At 41.5% G+C, this 18176-nt stretch overlaps 1 protein-coding gene across 1 annotated transcript in view; it reads right to left on the bottom strand.

Moving 5' to 3' along the window:
• Window positions 1-18176, bottom strand: part of USP7 (ubiquitin specific peptidase 7) — a 56571-nt gene that overhangs the window by 21838 nt on the left and 16557 nt on the right. The window contains exons 2-6 of the mRNA XM_072348995.1: window positions 12813-12917; window positions 7756-7954; window positions 6265-6403; window positions 5334-5422; window positions 4902-5010 (exon numbers count right to left, since the gene is read on the bottom strand). Of these exons, the coding sequence (XP_072205096.1) occupies window positions 4902-5010; window positions 5334-5422; window positions 6265-6403; window positions 7756-7954; window positions 12813-12917 (641 nt within the window). The remainder of the gene's footprint in view (window positions 1-4901; window positions 5011-5333; window positions 5423-6264; window positions 6404-7755; window positions 7955-12812; window positions 12918-18176) is intronic.

The raw sequence follows: 18176 nt of genomic DNA, 5'->3' as shown, positions 1-18176 counted from the left end.
AAAGGAATGTGAAATAAAATCGTTTAAAAACATTAATGGTCTAAAATCATCTTATTAGAGCACAGCGGTTACAAAGATCTGAACAACTGATTCTGTTCATGGTAATGTTATCTAAATAGTTCCACCTAGGAAAGTAAATACACTCCAGCATTCAAAGCACATGGACCATGTCTCATGCCTATGTCTACGCAATCATCACAGTAGAATCTGATATACCGGATGGCACTACAGGAGTTTGAAAATAAGATCAGTTTTGTGCTTTAGCTTGGCTCTGTGTGACTGTCATCACTGGGGGCAAAGAACAGCACCGTGTGAAAGCATAAAGGGCAGCAGGAGAGTGAAAGCAGCGGGTCCAGGTCTAGGTGGAGCAGGATGATGCCAAAGGCAGCCCTGAGATTCTTTGATACATTCATTCCTACTCAACAGCATCACTGCCTGGCAAACAGAGTCAACAGCTTCATCAGATCAATTCACTAATTATACCCCGAATGGCAGGCATTAGCAGAGCTCAAACAGGTAGGAAAATGAGATTTGTTAACGCAATCTTATGTCAGTATGTAAGTAACAGCAAAGAAAAGGTATTTACAGGGGAATGCTCGCTTAATAATTCTGAATGTAAAAACAAAACAGAGACAACTTTGAAAGGGGATAAAAGGTGAAAAAAACAGACACTGATGTTAAGTATTATAGGAGAAAACATCCTGTTAAACAGAATGATTGCCACCTCAATTTTAATGACCCTCCTCTGCTCTGCATTTGCAGATCTCAGAACTTGCTTAAACCACTTTCACCAACTGATATTTAGAAAAAGACAAAAAAAAACCAAACAACACATCCTCAGTTCTATTATTTAGAACAAGTTTTTATCTTCCCCTCATCCTTCACGGCCTCACAGCAGCACAGCAGGATAACCACCCAGCCTCCCCACGCAGCTTCACTCAGCTAGGATCAATTCATCCCAACCCAGCTGCATCAGCAGGTGTTCTGTGGGGCCAAGCATGGCTGCAGAGCTTCCAGCAGACAGCAGGGCAGCCTGGGGGGGCTGTGTGTGCTGTGCCCCTCACAGACCCAGCTCCGAGCAGCCTGCTGCCCAGTGCGTGCCCTGCTGAGCCCCACACCTCTCTGTATACACACTGTATGGTTTGACCACTCCGTTGTGACAATTTCTTTCCTCAGATCAGAACGTACGATTTCCGAACAACTCTATTAGGACTATATATATATATATATATATATATACACACACACATATATATACACACACACACACGCTATCAGCTGATCCTCTATTTTCATTATCCTAATGCAGAGTTAAAGTTAACTATGCTGATCTGTGCAAACTCCAATTTAAACATCAATAACTTAAATTATTAACCCTTTGATTTTACAAGAGTTATTTTTTGCTTGAAAACACAAACACCAGATGAGTCAGCATCTTGCAGAAGCAATGTAACCTCCCCCTAGCCCTGGTTTATGAGCCCTTTTATGAGCTGGTCTTCAGTGGCCAGTACAGGAATGGGTAGTATTTGAACAACCATGTTTTGAGTCTTCTGAATCTGAGCCTCTGCTCATTGTTTTCAGTATCTTGTAAATGCTCCTTAAGAGCAAAAATTGAGCAGGCTGCTAAGCTTTGGTAAATAGGATATGAAAATCACATAAAGGAAAGAACATTCCAATATGACCTGTGCTGATACATTCTCCAAAGATATTTTCGTATTTACTTGTGAATAATAAACATTCAAATGCTGAACATCCTTCATGACAAACCCAAGTTACATTACAGCAGGCTAAAATTCAATCTAATGGTTCTCAACGTAGCCAGCTCCTTTTAACATATATAAATAGGAGCTCGGAATATAACGACTATTAAACCAAATCAGGTCCTTCGCATTTAGTTCTCACTTGGTTTCCTCGTGTGTCATCCCGATGACTAAACCCATTCCTGCATCTCACAAATAATAATCAAATAATTGCTTAAAATTTGTTTTTAATCACTACATTCCAGACACCGCTGAAGAAAAACACCCATTTTATTTCTTCTGAAGTTCTAATGAATTATTAACATCCAACACGTAGCCTTTCTTCGGTTGTGTAGGTGAGTATGACCAAAACTATTCCTCAAAATGCAAAGTGCTTCTCCATCCTAAAACAAATCACCCTTCAAACACGATCCTTCACAAACCTCCCTTCTCATGCTGTGCCCTCCCAAACTTTGTAAACTTCTTCTCAAGATCAAGGAGTTTTGATCACTTGAAAAAAGCAGCATCTTTAGCACCTGAGAAACGCCTCCAGGAAACACAGAAGAATGACAGGGACACTGACAGGCAATGGCTAAAAGCACCAGACAGAGATAAGAGAAAAACTTTGAATAGTTACGGGCAAAAGAATGATGCAGGTAAGCTTGAAGACACTTCTCAAAGTCAAAACAATTACTTAAGAAAGAAAGAAGAGACCGTGCATTAAATCTGAGGGTGAGGCAAAATATATTAGCTAAATTAAGGAGAGCCAGATCAGGAAGGAATGTGTTACATCAACACATTGGTGACTTTAGCATAGCTATAAACACTGTGCAGCGTGCTCACAAAACATAGGGAATTGTTCAAGAGAACCAGCAAAGAACTGTACAACTGCCCGGATGAAGCAACAGGCACCGATGATGGGCATAGGAAGTAACAGAGCAGGCTCTGAGAACAGCCCTGGGCTCCCCACCCAGGAAGCCACCTCTGTCCTTTGCCAGCAGCATTCATTTGCCAGTCACAAATATATGCTCTGAAGAGCAACTTCCTTTGCTTTATTCCCTAGCACCAAAGCCACCTAGTTGCTAATGAAGAGACGTTTCATTTCAGGTACCTGAGAACCCTCCACCTGCTGTTTGGAAACAAAGCACAGAAAAGATCTCTGCATTAATCCTCTCCCACACTTCAGAGGTTTGACTTCCCATAGGTATATACTTCCCCCTGCTATTGGACGTGCTTTTCCAGCTGCGTTCCTGACAGCAACTCTTCTGTTAACAAAGCACCAAATAACAGCAATAAAAATTCTGTTTCTCCTAAGGAGGGAGGATTAACAGAAGTAATGGAGTTAGTGATAACTAATTGTTTTAAAAGTAACAAATTGGTTCCAAGTGAAAATGAACATGTAGAGATTCCCTCTCTTCTGACCAGTCAGCTACTGATTCTTCCCATCTCTAATAATAACAAGTGAGTACTAAAACTGTCTACAAAAAAAAACACTACAATTTAGAGGTGCTCTGAAAACCTGGAGGATGAGCAGAGAATCCAGTACCATTTCCAAAAGGAAGCGGCAGTTCCTGGTTAGTAAATTAAGCTCTCTCCTTTGGTCACTATCCAGATATTAACGATCCCTAAGAGCTGGCATGAATTTGGGGCCTGGGGAAGGAGTGCAGGAGAATGCCTGAAAAGATCAGTTCAGTTGAAACAAATCTGTATCACAAAAAGAATTTCTTCTTCACAGAAGATTACGTCATGGTACATATTGATTTACTGACTACCAGACATTCTTGAAAGGAACTACTCAATTGGATTAGATGTAGCAATTACAGAAACACATCTTTCTTTCAAGAGCAACGTGAAGATGTCCAAAAACATAAAAGTCACAAATATTATCAGCGCTGAGCAAAAGCCTGGCATTAAAACAAATGATAAACTGAATGTGAAAGCTACACCTCTTGCTAAAAAGGAGCAGAGGCACCACGTAAAGCAAATCAAGTATATTTTTCTTGTGTGTGGCACTGGTAAGATCTCAGTTACAGGCTGCTGATTTTTTGCAACACTTCAGAGTAAACAGCACAATGCAAGAGAAAAATCTCAACAGGGACACTGGCAGGTCACTGTGATACTAATAATGACAAGACAAGGGAAAATGATACAACAAAAGGAAAGATTTGGAGAAAACTCAATGAAACAACCTTGTAGACACAGATAAAGCAGGAGTCAGAATACTTAACTATCACTAAGGGAGATACAATAACCACAAATGGCAAGAACACTGACATTAAAAGCTCAGGGAGAAGTTGTAAACTACTAAAAGCAAAGACAGCAGATCAAGAATTAAGAATGACAAAAGAGCCTTCACAAAATTAAGGAATGCTAATCACCATTATTGGTGTAAATGAATGAAGCAGGCAGGATCAACAGGAGATGCCAATAACAGTGGTGTCAATGTGTACTCATAACCTTATTTTCCCATTTTCCACACTCCAATATGAAGACATCATTTATGCTTTTAACCCATTAAGGCTACTGTGCATTATTTAAAGTTCACATGCGATCTACTGTCTTTTATCCTGTTTTTCACTGATATTAAGCCCACACTTCAAAATTCTATTCTTTCCACCACAGAAATACCATCTGTAGTAAATTAAAAACCATACGAACAAAGCAAATATAGAAGTTGTTCGAACTACTGAAGTTATGATATTTCAAATACACACGGCTCAACATCAGATGATTCAACCACATAAATTAAAAACCAAAACAAAGGGCCGTACTTATTCGTTATTATGTTTATGGGTTGAGAAGTCACAATTCATTTTTCCATTTTTGTTTAAGGAAAATTCCCTCAGATCTGTGAGAAGTAAAATCAGTCCTTTTTTCCTTTCCCACTACAGTTAGTGGATATTTTATGCTTAGTGTTGCTAAAAAACATCCCTCAACACAGGTATTTCACCAGGTATCCTATCTACTTTCACAAAACCAAAAACCTACACTCATCAAAGTGGAAATGGAAGCTTCCTTTCCTTTTCCTCAAGTATGATGTGCACGGCCACATAAATTACAACTTCTGTAAGAGGATGAAGGAGGCCAAAGGGCCAGACGGGTCTGTTTTCAAGCACTTCTACATACAGCAACCTCATTTCTTTTCCCCCACATGCTAATTACCTTTCGCAGTTGATTTGTGAAAAATAAAGTCTGTAACAAACTGTTCATGTAACAAGTTGCTCCCTGGTTCTTTAAGCCAACATATCCTGTGTGCTTCTTTGAATCCCACCTACAAAAGATTAAAATCAATCAATCAAGATTGAAATTAAGACAGAAGTGCCAGATTTGCAGAGCTATTAAATCACAAACTGATTGTACAAAAGTAAAAGGTTCACAAACATTGTGCTGAATAACACTCACTGAAATATAACCTTGAGACAAATCTCTATGTGAATAACAAAAAGTTTTCACTGGGAAAATTCATTAATTAAAGGTGACTAAATGAGGACGTCTACTGAGCTACAACTATTACTAACGAAATACCTGAACTATTTTAAGTAATGTAAAAACAGTAGAATCTAGAATCAATTATTTTGGAGCAAAGGTACTTACGCCACTCCATGGGGAGCATCTGCTTGAACATAGACTTCAAAAGTAACTTTGTCTTCTTCTATAAAGCCCTTTTCAGGATCAGTAACTTCCTATAGAAGACAAATGACACAGGAACATGAAAACTGCAAAACTTCTGTATCTTGCAACATTGCAGTGAAGCAACCAGTTAAACATCATTTAACTTCCAAGTGAAATGAAATAATATGAAATAATAAACCAATAAACCATCTCTTGCCTACCTGTCCTGACATCCTTCAACTGGGGATGGAGAGCTCTTGTACACTAAGAAAAGCTTCCTTAAAGATCCTCCAGCTCTGCTCCCTCATCCTTGTGTACAGGTTCCCAGGGGCTTTTGTTAACTACCTCCCTGAAGAGATGGAATTTTGCTTTCCTAACATTTAGTGCTGTCTGACCCACATCCCTGAGAGAGTGAGCTTCCCCATTACATGGTCACTACAGCCCAGGCAGCCACCATCACTGATGTCAAACAATTCACTCACTCTGGTGAGCAACAGGTCCAATACTGCATTCCCCCTATGGGGCTGCCTATTATTTGGCTCAAGAAGTTACCCTCGGTGCACTCCAGGAGCCTCCTGGATTGCCTACAGCTCACTGTGCTACTTTTCCTGAAGATGTCAGGGTGATCAAAGTCCTCCAGACAAACAAAAGCCTGCAATTGCAACACCTCCTGAGGCTGGAGGAGGAAGGTTTAATCAACAGGCCCCCCTTCATCAAGTGGAATATTTAAGTCCAAATAAAACCAATCTACAATAAGGACAAGAATTTGCAGGAAACTGAAAATAAATCTTCAGCAATGATAGGGAAAAAAAAGCAGCTTAACACACATTTCCACAGGTACTTCAGGCTCCAGAAGGATAAGTTCAAAACTGCTCCTATCCAGTAATAGATTAATAGAAGTCCAATTACTTACACTCCAGGCCATAAAGTTGGAAAAGCCCCAGTCATTTTCCTTATGAAAGAACAAGTGACTAATACGACGACTGAATGATTTTTCATCATCTTTGTAGTTTATTATCTTGAGAACTGCTTGTGCATGACAAGACCATGACCTACAAATACAGAAGAAGCACATGAAATCATTCAAATAGCAGCTTTTTATAGTCGCTAAAAACACCCTTGATAGGGTTTTTTGGTACCTTACTTTTACACACAGGTTTTCCTTTTACTTTCTCTTATTTCATGGTAAGGTTTGATTAATCATTTGAGGGTATGAAACACTGAGGCCTTCTGAAGCCACATTATAAATCCAAATTCAGCTGGAACAGAGGTTCTCCTTGGGCAGCGTTATTAAGAAAGGACTGCTGGTGAATCACAGGTGACAACAGTTTATGGTTCTACTTCTAATCTACTTTAGTGCCAACATGCATGCCAGATGAAGGGGTCTTGGGTGTCTCTACACTGGGATAACTCAGTCTCTAACTAAGAAAAGGAGGAGGTTGTTCTGCCTTCCCCATTTCTCCAGATTATCTCAGCAGCATTTATGACCCTGCTCAAATCTATGACACTCATGTAGAAGGATCAGAATGAATGTCAGTTCAGACCCAACCTTGTCAATGTCTCATACAGATGCATTACTGCTTTCTTAGCATCTCGCTCAATACTTTTGAAGATCACATTACACTTTTTCTGTGACTGCTATTTGGGAACCACTTCTCACAGGAACTGGTGACACATCTTTCTTCCTCACCTTTTGCACTGAGCATTCACATTTTAGGTTACCAAAACAACAGGACAGAACAACTGTTTTTCAGAATGAATTACAAATAGTTTAAGATTTAATGCAAGAAGGAAGCTACCATGCTGGAAGGGATAACTGTGAGGCACCTGCTCTTTAACTGGATGAAGTGCAATATCTCTCCAGAAGTTTGAATTTATTCTTTTAATTTACTGTATTATTTACTGAGGGTCAAATGTGGACAAATTTGTTTTGCATACAGGAATCTGAGAACACATCCGAGTCCTTATTACAGCTGCTGAGCAATGAACTCAGTTTAAGGACTGTATCAATACAGTTCCCTACCTCAGCTGCAGAGAATGACCCACTCCTGGCTCCTCGCAGGGCGGGATCTATGGCTCAGCAGGGCTGTTAAAGCTCCAGTAACTCTTCTGCTTGAAATGAACTCAGAACTTCTCACATGCTAAGAGAACTGTCAAAGACTTCCCTTCAGCACTCAAACTGGAACATACCTAAATTCTATCACAACCTTGCTGAAAGAAAGAATTACTCCTATGTTTTACGACTTGGAAGGGCCAGGATGAAAAGAAGTCTAAACACCTTGCAAGAATTCTTTCCTCCAAAAGAAAACTGGATAAAGTATGTGTTTTCAGATGCCTACACTTTTTATAGTACAGTTCAAATAGTATCAAACAAAGACTCCAATAATAATTAAAGGGGTCTTACGTGGAATCGGATTCTGCATTGCATTGGAGGAAGAATCCTACACTTTTTTGGTGAGGTCTGTCCGGGTAGAGTCGTGGCATGACCATGATCTTCCATGGCAAATTCCGTACAAAGCAGGGAGGGCTGAGAACCGACTCACTCAATCTGTTAAAGCGTTCGACTGTGAACTGAAAGGTAGCCTCTGATCGCCAACTTGTATCTGTAAAATATAGACGTACATGCAGAGAGCATCTGATAAATCTGATGTATTGTCCCCCAAAACAATTCCTGCAACATCAACTTGTTTGATACAGTGAGGTGCTGGAAGCAATCAAAACAAAGCAAAACAAAATCCACAGCGTCATTTACCTCCCACACAACTGGAATCCACTCCTTTTGGACAACTTGAAGGATTTTCACAATCTGTCCAACTGACTCACAATACCCAGTCACTGCCTAGTTACTGTTTTCTACTTGCAAAGTATCTTTTCAGAACAAATCAGCCTCCTTTTACCTTCTATCAGACAGCTGAAGAATTACTGAAGAGTAGGATCCTGCTTTTTGTATGCAAAAGCTTTAGAGATTTTTAGTGGTCTAAAACAAAGTTAAATGAGCCAGTCTTCAACACTGCTTATTCTGACACACTGAAACTAATCTTGCCTTCTTTTCACATCTTCAGTTCTTTGCACACCACAGTCTGCTCCACTGCTACTGTATGGAGCTGTAACAGCATGCTGGAAGCTGCTGCAGCTTCAGGAAGGCACAAGTCCAGACTCTCAATCCTGCAATACAGCTCATGTTGTATATAGGGATAAAAAGCTCACAGCTCATCTGAACAATGGCACAGGGCAAGGAAGATGTATCAGAGGGTGCCCAACACACTCTCCTGCATTTGTTTTTTTTTTTTTTTTCTTTTTCTCTCCATCCATGGCTCCATCTGAAGACCTGCACAGCACAGCCAGGTTTGTTCCTGGGTACTGGGAAGTCCAAGCAGCGCAGGGCATGCAGCCCTGGGCACATCATTTGCAGTGATGCTGAACACAAGAGCACTGGGGGGCGGGGACAAGGCAGGAGCTGGGCCATGAAGCGATGCAGCAAAGCACATACAGCAAGTGCTGCATTCCTGTACATGCAGAGCAAACTTTCACTGTATGCTCTGCGTGGCCCAAAGATCATGTTGAATTATTAGTTTGTTTTTTAAACCAGGCAAGTCTTGGTTGCTACCTTATTTAAGAAACCGAATTATTTTAATTACAATATGCAGCAGAGCCAAGATTATACACAGCAAACTAGAATTTTTGTCAACAACCACATAGGAGCTTTGACAGAATTCCTTCTTTACCCCTGCAAAGCAGCTTTCTTTTTGGCAGCTATCTTGCTGCTGATTTTGACTTTGGCAACACAATTGGCCATATTTGTGTAGGGCAGGACAGGCATAAGCTTTCCTAATCAGCCCTTAAAAGTAACTACTACAGCAGAAGCTAGCCAACCCCTCTGCTTGATCCCTCCTTCACAGCTGTAATAATTGTCACAATACTCAGTGCTGCCAGCTCCCCTTGGCCTTTCCCACTGCTGAGGTTTATTTTCTCCTGTTCCCTCACTGCAAGTGCAGCTAAACCAGCAGTTTCTCACCTACTCATCGCTTGCTTCCCACTCACCTCAGCCTGCTGACAGAACTGAGGCAGCTGCACTTCTGAGAGCAAAGGACTGCCACACTTTCAAGCTTCTCTGCAGACAAAGACAATCCTCAACAGTTACCAACTGAACTGCCTTACATCACATGCACCTCAAAACAGCTGGAAAACACTTCCCTGTTCACAGTCCAGTAACTCAGGGCTTACTTTAAGTATCCAAAAACAAGCAGACCAAGTTTGCTTTCTGCCTCCTTTAATGCAGCGTTCAGAGCACTCCAGCACAAGGACACTGCCCCACTACCAGCTCAGGCAGCATCTGCAGGTACTTCTGAGCAAACTAGCCTGTAATTCTTGTCTTCTTTTCAGGAAAGCCTGTGCCTGAGACCTCGGCAGGGAAGGGCTCTGCTCAGCACAGAACTTCAGTAATAACTAGAAACTACTTCACAAAAATGCAGCCTCACAGCAAAGGTCAACCCTGAAATAGAAGTTTCTCTAAAAATACAAACACAGTCCCTAGAAACAACAACCTTCCCTTCCTTCCAGAAAGCCCATGCTTTAAGCAAGTGCAATTGAGTAAAACAAGAATGGTATTTAAATAAAACCAAGTTTAAATAGTGAGTCTGATGAATACTCTAAGCACATAAATTAAGTAAAACCTTCCTTTGCCATCTTATTGACAACTTCTAATACAAGGCTGCAATTGGCAGCAGGATAATTTTGCAGTGACTGGCAAGGTAGGTTTCCATAAATCACTGACATACACAGTGCTAAACACAAGGCTGGAAGAGCAGATCCAGCTAATCCTGCCTGCTGAAGTTACATGCTATGGATCCTATCTGCTAGATGGAAAAGATTTTATCACTGATGACACTGATGTCACATATAACACCAGGACACAACAAAGACCCTCCAGATTACAGATCCAAATACAGCACATGATCCATCTTAAAAATCAGATTTCTTTTTTCCCTTAGTAGATGTTGCTAACTTTAATGTACACTGAAGTTATTAAAGTATTTTAAACCTGAACTATTAATAGCAAAACTGGCTGAATATTCTATGGGTATTTTTAAAGTGATCCAAAAACAGCATATGCAACACTAGCACATGGCTTACACTGGCACTGCTGAAGCCCTGCTAGCCACTAATTCTTAATGGAAACAAGGCAGAAGTGGGAAACTGCAGAGCAGTGAGTTGCTTTTGTTAGGGACCTCCTGTTTGACCTTTAACTTTAGAGGGAATTTACCTTAGGTGCTGCTTGGAATACTGAGCAAATCTGAGCAAGCCTTGTTTTTATGGTTTTTAATTATATTTGCAAAACTGCTATTTCAGTTCACAAATTTTAGTTCATTGAGCCCTATTCTGCACAAATCACAGCATTCTCCCCCCTCGGCTGGTTCTTTTTAATTACCAGCACATCACACAGACTAAAACCAGCCCCTAAAGAACACAGCCCCATCTCAAGTCCTGCCAGTGGAGCGCTGCAGTCCCATGCTGTTACTCAACACCTCTGTCAGCTGCCAGGCCAATGGGATGAGAGCTGCACTTTTCCCCCCCATCTCAGTCGTTTCTTCTCATGCTAAGCAGAAAAAACAAAAACATCTCAAAAACGTCTGGAATTCAAACAGTTGGTTTCTATGATCCGGCAGGAAGGAAGCACCAACATTTTATCCTGCTTTTCACCTCTCCTACAGGAACTTTTAAAACTCACGTTAGTTTTCTTATTGAAGTAAACAAAGTCTCCTGTTGCATTCTCTTTCTGCTCAGCTTGTTCTCACTTGGTACAAATAACAGCAGAGGAACACAGAGGATGCTTAGAGAGGCCGGTGTCTTCCTGCTTTCTCCCCTACCCTGTGCACCTACCAGCTGCCCATCATACATGTACACCGTGTTGCAGATCAGGATAGCAAATGAGCCAACAGCAAGCCAGTAATTGCACTGTAACCCAACAACAAACACCTCAACAAGGCCCAGAAACAGCATCATGCACTTATGTGATGTAAGTATTCAGGAATGTTTTTGCAATAACAGCACTTTCTACCAGTGTATGTAAAGATGTATCATAGCACCAAGACACATCCAGACACCCCTTAATCAAATGTGGTGATGAAGAACTACCAGAGTATTTCTTAACAATCATATCCTACCCCTGAATGCTGCCCAACAGCACAGTGCACCAATATTCCTGACCTAACCGAAAATACACGAGCACCATAATTAATATCACCACAAACATAAAAGGCACTCACGATCTTTTATAACAGGTAACTTGGTCTTGATCAAAACAAAAATTCCTGTTTCAGTCTCAATTAATTACTTTGAGTTTAAGTCACCTGAATGAGATCAGTAACAAAAATCACAGGATAAACAGACCCAGTTTTTACTCTCTTGCTATAATCTGATCTTAGGGAACTTTATGTTTGCCAGTGTTACAGCACGTCCTGAATTTAAACCATATTCTCTTCACAGAATGCTACTATTTTCTATAAGTATTCTATTTAATATTAGGTTCCACTAATACATGTAAGGAAGCGGTTTTTTGCCTTTTAAACTGTGATTCTTCTCAAACTAAACCACAGAACATTTTCCACAAACTAAAGCAAATCTTCAAGTGCTGCAGATTTCTTATCTCTCACAAGGCAGCATGAGACAAAGAATCAGAGGGGAAGAAATTCCACTCCCAATTCCATTTTATTTAGTTCTTCAAAATAAAGGGAGTTTCACTCTCACCTCCTCTCTTAAGAAAAGAAATACAATTGGGCACTTCCTTCACTGAATATAACAACAAACTTAAGTGAACTACAGATCATCTTTCTTTAAGTAAGTCTATGAATATTTACTTTAAAATTATTCTATTTTCTGTAACAAAAAAAAAAAAAAAAGGAAAAAAAACAAATTAAACATGAACTTTTATTTAACAGATCAACAAAAAATATTTCAAAACCTCAATCACTTTTTCCACACATTAAAGGGGACACCAATGAACACAATTTCCCTTGGACTCACAACTGCAAGGGCGGAATATATGTGTCAAAGGAATAGTTTCAGTGACTTATTATTCAAACAAAAATTGATCATAGGTGTCACTTATCTGAGCAGAACAGATAAGGACTCTCTAACCATCCTGAAGGAATCGTGTAACCAACATACATCGCTATTTGGTAATGCACCAGCTGCAGTATGCATAAACAGACACATCAGAGAATTTAACAATGAACAGCATAACTTTCAGCAACGTTTAAGGGAATACTTGGAGAAAATAACTTGGTCCCTGATGCTACTGGATAGATATGTGATAACATACATAGAGAACAAGGAGTTAACTACTGAGGTTTTGATTATTTAATGAGATGCAGTCCAAAGGACATATAAGACACAGGCCATTTTGTTCTCAAAGTCAAAAAGACAAACATCTAGCTTGCTGGCTTTGTTACATTTCCTTACCATCTTCCATGTCTTCTTCAGTGTTGTTGTGTCCATCAGCCATTGCTACATTCCCATTAATGACAGGGTTTTGAGTAATTCTTGGAGGATCATCTGCATCTCCAGCTAACACAGAAAAAGAAAAACAAAAATTACTCAACTGTATTGACATTTCTATCTCAGGTAATGCTTAAGAAACAGACAACTTTTTGAAGATACGAAAGACACACTTTATCCTGCTGAACAGCATCCACCAAAGCAGCAGAACAACTATTGTACCGGTGGATGTGCAGCTGTAGAACTCTGCAAACCAGTGAACACTAATGACTTGATAAAAAGTCTGTATTAACAGAGAACACAAACGCAAAGCTTCCACTGGCCTTACACTCAGCATCTCATAAACAAGTCTCAAAGTAAAAATGGCCTCTTAAATGATTTAGTTCTGCTGCCCCACCTTTACCGATACATTTCTAGCAACAGACTGGTAATCAACAACCTGCTTTATGACTTCTGTTTCACTGCTTTTAAGAGGAAAACAAAAGTATTTACACAAATGTGAATATGCATTTTTAAATCTCACTTGGAAAAAAAAATGCAAAGAAATTTTACCATCTTGGGAACAGCTCAGAAGTAACGTTCTCCAGTTTTCAGTCACTACTGACACTAAGTTCTGCTACAACTACCTAAAACATACATTAAATGCCACTAAAACTGTAAGTACAGAGCCATGCCATGAACTAAAACCTAGTATTTTCAAGGTGCATCGCTCTGATGAGCACTGCATCTTCCCGGTTAATCCAACAGCCACTGCGGGCACGCGGCACAAGCGGAGCTGGGCTGCTGACTGCGGGTCCGGCGGCGGCAGCACCTCGGACAGCGGCCAGCCCTGCCGCCCGCATCGAGTGCTGCTCTCCGTTGTCACTGAATCAGCAGCTCCCCGAGTAACCGTACAGAACTAACGAACAGAAACTGGTCAGACCTGAGATTTCTGCCTGGATTAGAGCTCTACACCGATACCTGCTGGGTCGGGGGGGAGCGTGCACTGCCCGCAGCCCACTGGGCACCCACTGCATCTCATCACGGCGCGATCCCAACATTGATGACCACTCCGAGTGCTGGCTGCACCAAGATGCATGAAGGCAGCTGCTGAGCGAGGCAGACAGAGCCCACCGGCAGCAATCAGCGCTGGGCAAGCCTGGATTCAAATAATAGCAATCTAATTATGCCAGAACTAACTGGGGAGGAAAAGGTTTAAACTGCTACAACTCAAGAGCAGGAAAGAATAAAAAAAGATCACCGTGCTTATCCCCACAGCTCACCCTTCTTTCTTTTTCTCTTTTAACAACACGAAAAGTCTGAGAGCGCAGGGGCAGAGCCCTGAACAACTCTCAGGGCACAAAGCACACAGCCTGCGGCAGCACATCAACTGCCCGCACACTGACACAGGCTGCTTTGTTCCCAGTCACCATCGGGGCAACTTAATGCCTATAAACAGGTTAGAGCAAACAGCCAAGGTGCAGTCAGCCCCTTACTAACAGCAGGGAGCACTCAGATGTCCATGAGCTAGGGCCTGGCTTTAATAAAGCGACAGGCTTCTGTGAGATGCTGCTTTGCACTGCCCCAAAGCAGGGCCAGCAGAAAGCAGGGAGAAAACACAGAAGCAATCAGAGCAAAAGCGATCACCTTAGGATATAAAGCAGAGGCACATCTGAGATACTACGAGGCAATAAGACAAACCACAGCAGTGTGTGTCCCCACTGCCTGTCCCAACACACACAGCAGTGCTGCACCACAGCCCTGGGCACAGGACCACTAACAGCAGTGGACGCTAACAGCAGACAAACACTGTTATGCAGTCTTGTAAAGAACACTTAAATTGGTTTCTAGCTCTCCAAAACACAACAGTTACAACTTAAGTATTATTTCATTAGGAGAAAAAAAAAGAAAAAAAGAATGCAGAATATGATGAACAGCAACAAAAAGTTAAACTTTTATAGTTTTCCACCTGCTCTTTGCCATTGCACTGCAAGCAAACTCCCTGGCAGGGGTTATTAAGAATTTGTTTCCCTTTGAGGTTAAGCAGACCACAGTGCCACTAAATTTACACCTCACCACATACAACGCCTCATAATGGAAAGCAACCAGCACCAAGAACTGTGAGGTGTCCCTATAGTTTGTACAGACCTCTGCAATGATGGGACCATGGTGCCTGCAGCAGCTGAAGGCTGCACACTGGGTGTTGGGGTCCTGCCTTCAGGGTGGGGCTGCTAACAGAACAGCCTTCCTCCCCCTCTGTGAACCCGGCATTCCGGAACCAAAGCCTTTGTAATTTCATAGAAGATGCTATGAGGTCTTTTAGTATCTTTCCTAAAAATATGTAGGAATAAAACAGCACATAGACAGACTAAGTAAATTTCACTGAAAAATGGACAAAACCAGCGCTGTAGCAGTCAAACTGCACTCTAGGAGTTGTTAAAATACAGATTATTTCACAGCTCCCTGTAGCAAACATTCCCCAAACCACCAAAGCAGCCTGCAAATGGCTTCATCAGAGGTACTGGGTTTTATGCAACTAGGCAGCAGCTCACAAAAGGCCTTTGGGCTTCCATGAATTCAGAACCCACTGCATGAAAGCCAGAGCAACAGGCAGAGCCTCCATGGAGCCAGGGTTACATACACAACAGAAACAACCAAACAAGTCCTATGACCAGAGTAACCTAACAACTACAGCCAGTCTTGGAGCAACTACATTTGTTCTAAGACAAAAAAAACCCTGAAAATTGTTCACCCGATGGGAAAAAAAAGCAGCCAGATTTGCTTGCTCTGGAAAAACTCAGCCTTTCAGAATAAGAGAAAGCACCCATGCTATAATCCCTACGTACAGTCAGAATACAAACACCACTTCCTACCTGCACAAAGGGACTCAGAAGAAAGGGAACTACGCAATAGTGTTCTATCATTTCCTTCTCAAGGCACTCCTACCTAGGCTGCTGTAATAAAAAAACTGTAGAAGCACTGACCAATTTCTGTAGTATTCCTGTTCTATTATTTTTCCATTAATTCACCCAGAAAGCTACAAAGGACACCAAGACCTAAGGGGAAAAAGCCTCTGGAGAAGTGCAAGAGGACAAGAGACAAGTGAGCAGAGTAAAGGACAATGGCAGACACAGGAAGCGAGGTGACTGCAAAAGGGAGATGAGATTTGAGGGTTGTTGGTGCTCTCAAAGGTCGCCTTAGGAAATTCAGAAGAAAGGAAATACAAATGACTTTTCTTTAAAGAGAGTTAAAAAAAAGGGGGGAAAAAATAGCAAGCAGCCAATGCTTGTTTAGAAAAAAAAAATAAAAAGAGGGAGGAAGAGCTTAAAGAATTATACAGAAGCCTCTTGCCCTCTGAAACCATCCAGAATGAATTATTATTGCACTATTGACTACCAATTGCAAATGCTCTGCAGTAGGAGATGATGCTACACAAGACAATAATCAAAGAGAAACATCACTGGGGTGGGGAAGCTACCTGGAAGCAGGCTCAGCCCTGCCATGCCTACAGCACATGGAGCAGCCAGCAACGCCGCAGCCACCGCCTGTATTACACCGATCAGTCATTACACTGCTGCAGCCCGGTACTCCTGCCATTATGTCCACCCATCAAAAGGAACGCTTCTATGTTGTGACAGTGTACCTCTTGCATCCAAATAGGTATGATCATCTTCAGTTACAAGATTATTACATTCCCAGATAAGCCGAAGTTATTCCCCTAAGCAGCTCCTGAACACCAAACATCATCCATGAGAGGCATATGCCAAGGTTAACAGCATCTGAAAAATCGCCCTACAAAGAAAGCTTTACTTTACTTGAAGATAAAAGGGAGGTACAATGTAACTTCGTGAGCAGAAAGATAGCTAAGAACAGCCAACCCAGAAGCTATTCTCTAAATTAAGCAGTCTGCCGCAGAGCCTCGTTTATCTGCCTGCCTTTATAGAGATGAGCATGTTGATGGCATTTGCTAAACAACATCTTAAGCCTTAAAAATGTGACTAATTTCTCATAGACACGTATAAATCATTTAAGGCATTATCAGCACAATTCTTCAGTGAACCAAAAGCTGCCATTTCAGAAGTCGCCCTCCACACCAAATTTACTAAAACAAGCAGTGACTAAATTACTGCCAGCTCTCAGCACCTTAACTCAGTGCTTTATGAATAATGCAGTGTTAAATGAAAGACTGCATGAACCAGAGATCAATTTGGACACTAACAATACACCTGTAATTATCCCACATATTTACAACTTCATACTCTTGCAGAAGCAGTTTCTGTAGACTGCTTTCTCATTTTAAGATTTCTGTCATACACTTGAAGTGTTTAATGTAGCTTGGGGCAGACAACACTATCAGCACGCATGTTTCTTCAATGTAGTGCCCTGAAAGATGCCAACCCCCAATTCCCTGACCCACGTTTACCCATTCTGCAGTGCCATGAGCTCCTCAGCAGCCAGGAAAGGCTGTTGGGCGCCATCCCAGTTTGTTTTCCCAGTCTGAAGGGCTTTGTTGGCTGAGGTTACGCTTCCAGAAATCTATCAGACCCAGAAGAAAAAGGAAAGACAACTGCATCTGGTTCCCATGTAATACTCAAAGCAGTAAACGGAACAGTTGACAAATCACTTTCTCCTATGATAAGGGAAAGGCTGAAACATCAGAAGTGTCATGACCCATTATAACAACAGCTACTGGACTTGTGCTGCCCTCCTCTTCACTGCACCTAGAGGAGCAAGGCCAGAGAAGCAACCATCCAAACTCGTTATGTCTTGTCTGCACATTCCAGAGATGGTAGCATGATTACATCTGCACTGTAGACAAGGCGCTTGGTCCCAGCCTACCAAACACACCCTAAACAAGGTGCCTTTCCAACATCACGCCCCTCTTTATGTTTTACTGCTTTACTGAGTAATCAACTTGTCTCTTGCAACAACAAACAGAGCTCTTCAGAAAGCACCACAGGAAAGGCTGAAGAAGTACTGGGAGAAAACTAAACCTTTGAAACAGAGAGAAAGCGATGCACTGCCAAATGGAGCCAGGAACCAACCACCACTGAACGTGACACAACTGCAGTGCTCTGACCACGTTCTCTGAGCTTTACAAGGAGACAAATAGCTTTACAAGGAGACTCAGCTTCACTGGAAGTAGCTGGGAACCTAAATACAACTGCAGAACTCAAATCTGTTCCATTTCGGCTAAGAACATTTCAGTGTTTCAGAAAGCTGTAGACCACATCCATCACAGTAAACAGCACAACTGAATGATTGCTACACAGTTCAGCAACAAAGAAGTTTTATGTTTCAAACAATAAAATAAAATGCTGTATTACCCTTTGTTCAGCCACCTCTGAA

Source organism: Excalfactoria chinensis, chromosome 14 (assembly GCF_039878825.1).
Source record: "Excalfactoria chinensis isolate bCotChi1 chromosome 14, bCotChi1.hap2, whole genome shotgun sequence".
Lineage (NCBI taxonomy): Eukaryota > Metazoa > Chordata > Aves > Galliformes > Phasianidae > Excalfactoria > Excalfactoria chinensis.
The sequence above is the reverse complement of the archived record's forward strand: the minus strand, read 5'-3'. Positions and strand labels throughout refer to the sequence as shown.